Source organism: Penaeus chinensis, chromosome 34, assembly GCF_019202785.1.
Source record: "Penaeus chinensis breed Huanghai No. 1 chromosome 34, ASM1920278v2, whole genome shotgun sequence".
Lineage (NCBI taxonomy): Eukaryota > Metazoa > Arthropoda > Malacostraca > Decapoda > Penaeidae > Penaeus > Penaeus chinensis.
Window position 1 is genome coordinate 11,559,896 of NC_061852.1, and position 2,267 is coordinate 11,562,162.

At 33.3% G+C, this 2,267-nt stretch overlaps 1 protein-coding gene across 1 annotated transcript in view; it reads left to right on the plus strand.

Moving 5' to 3' along the window:
* Nucleotides 1-1,427, plus strand: part of LOC125043755 (tRNA-splicing endonuclease subunit Sen34-like) — a 5,657-nt gene extending 4,230 nt beyond the window's left edge. Inside the window, exon 2 of the mRNA XM_047640023.1 lies at nucleotides 130-1,427. Coding sequence (XP_047495979.1) covers nucleotides 257-1,135 — 879 coding nt within the window. The 5' untranslated portion in view covers nucleotides 130-256 and the 3' untranslated portion in view covers nucleotides 1,136-1,427. The remainder of the gene's footprint in view (nucleotides 1-129) is intronic.
* Nucleotides 1,428-2,267: the final 840 nt, after the last annotated feature.

Genomic DNA, 2,267 nt, shown 5'->3' on the forward strand with positions numbered 1-2,267 from the left:
AATGGAGTACAGGAACCTTTTTCTACAACTAACTTCACAATTAACTTTTTGCACTTATTCATTTCATGTCCAGAATAAAGGAGGTCTTAAGTATTATTTAGTAATATTTCATTATTTTCTATTCAACAGTTACATGAGGACCCAAGATAGCATTTTATTGGCCACAAGTAGTAACTGCCAATTCTCTTCATGAACCTTTAGTATATTTGCTGGTGATGAGAAATGGATACAGAGAGATTATGAAAGTCACAGCTGCATGACGCTGACTCTGACACATGGAAGAGTACACGTATGGAATGCCAAAGATGCAGATCTTATTCGTAGGTCTTACAGAATTGTCGGTAATTTGGTCGGTGCTCTCCCTCGGAATCCTCACCAGGTACAGATGTTGGGACTTCCTCTCCAGCTTATGCCAGAAGAGGTTACTTTATTAATTGAAAAGGATTTTGCAAAGTTGGTAGAATATGAAGAAATGAAAAAGGAGCCAGTATCAGAACTGAAGGAAATTTTCAGTGACTGCCGGGAGCGGTGTTATGAAGAACAAGTTGTAGCAGCGGCTGAACAGCGGAAGAGAGAAATAGAAGTCATTGCGGATAAAATCCTTTCTGGTAAACGAAAGAAATTAGAAAAACGGATGAAGAGCACACCGGGATCTGTCACAGAGGCGGAGCTGAATGAACTTACTCACGAGAAAGTCATTGAAGAAGAATGCAAAAAGATTCAGAGATTACCAGAGCATCTTCAGGTCTGTGAGATATTTGTTGAAAATCCCTTAATAAAAAGACTAACCCCAAATGAGGTCAGATGGTCTTTCCCTTCAAGTAACATTGAGAAACTGAGATATGCGGTTTTTAAAGATATGTGGGAAAGAGATTATTACTTAACAAATGGTATCAAATTTGGTGGAGACTTCTTAGTGTATCCAGGAGATCCAGTACTGTTTCATGCAAAATTTATTGTGAAATGTGTGGAAGATGTAGATCAAGTGAACATCCATGACCTTGTGACCTGGTCTCGCATAGGCACATCAACTAAAAAGACTTTAGTGGTTGCAAGTCTTGGCTCAACCAAGAAAGTGGAATATAAGTCTTATCAGTGGGTAGAAGGAGAAAATCATGTAATGGAAGAAATGTGATTTTTTTATATATATAATTGAAGGAAATTAAGGTTTAGATCATATTTTTTTTTTTTTTTTTTTTAATTCTTTATTGGTATCATTGCTGTTGTTTTAATAATTATGAAATATCTTCATATGCAGACAATTTTTTAAATATGAGAAGTAAACCCATTTTTGAAGTATACTCTTAGATGAAAATTTATATGTATTGTGGTTTGTTACATTTCAATGGTTTGGGGGAAAAAGGCATGTAAGGTCATTTTCCATTGTTATACATTGTGAGTGTGATGCATTACATAAATAAAAGACACTTTTAGTTATTTGCTACTATATATTCCTCTTGCATGCCAGTATTATGACGAAAAAGTTATATGTCAATGTTTTTGAGTTTTTAATCTGGCTGTGTAAAAATAACAAGAGCAATACCTTAAAAGGCAATATTATACCGGTACTGAGATAACATACAAAATCCCATTCAGAAAGCTTCAAAATAGGATATAAAACTTCATTAACTTGTTTTTTTTTTCCATAAGTTCATGGTTTTTAGGGGGAAGAAAGTTTATATTGTGTGTTCTGAAATTTGTTGGCATGTTAAAATACTGAAAGCACAGAGACAGCAGCAAGAACAAAACTACTTTTATAAGAAATGTTATTATCTAAATATTACAGAATGCTAGCATGGTTTAGAAAAAAAAAATGGATATTGATAAAATATCACATTACAAACTATTAGACAGCAACTACATGAAAGGAAGACATCTGTTAACAGTTATATTATAAACATCTTGATTGTATCATATACAAGCAAAGCAACAAGTTATTTCATATTTGGTTAGAGGAACTCAAAAAGAAGGCTGAAGAGGAGACAGGAGGCAAAGGCTTTAAGGTTTAATCAGGAAACAGAAATAGCAGTGCTTGTCTTAAAATATGAATGGAAGTAGCTTGATATTGGAACTTCAAGAAGAAATTAATAATACCAGTTAAATTCAGCAAAGTCTTATGAAGAGAAACACATCAAATTATAGAATACAAATAATAAATCCATCCGTTATCTTTAGTTACCCTTTCTTAAAAAATGATAGTTTGTAAAGATTTGAATACAACTATTATCAGGAGTGGTTCAAGGCAGATCCTTTTTTTTATCAATATG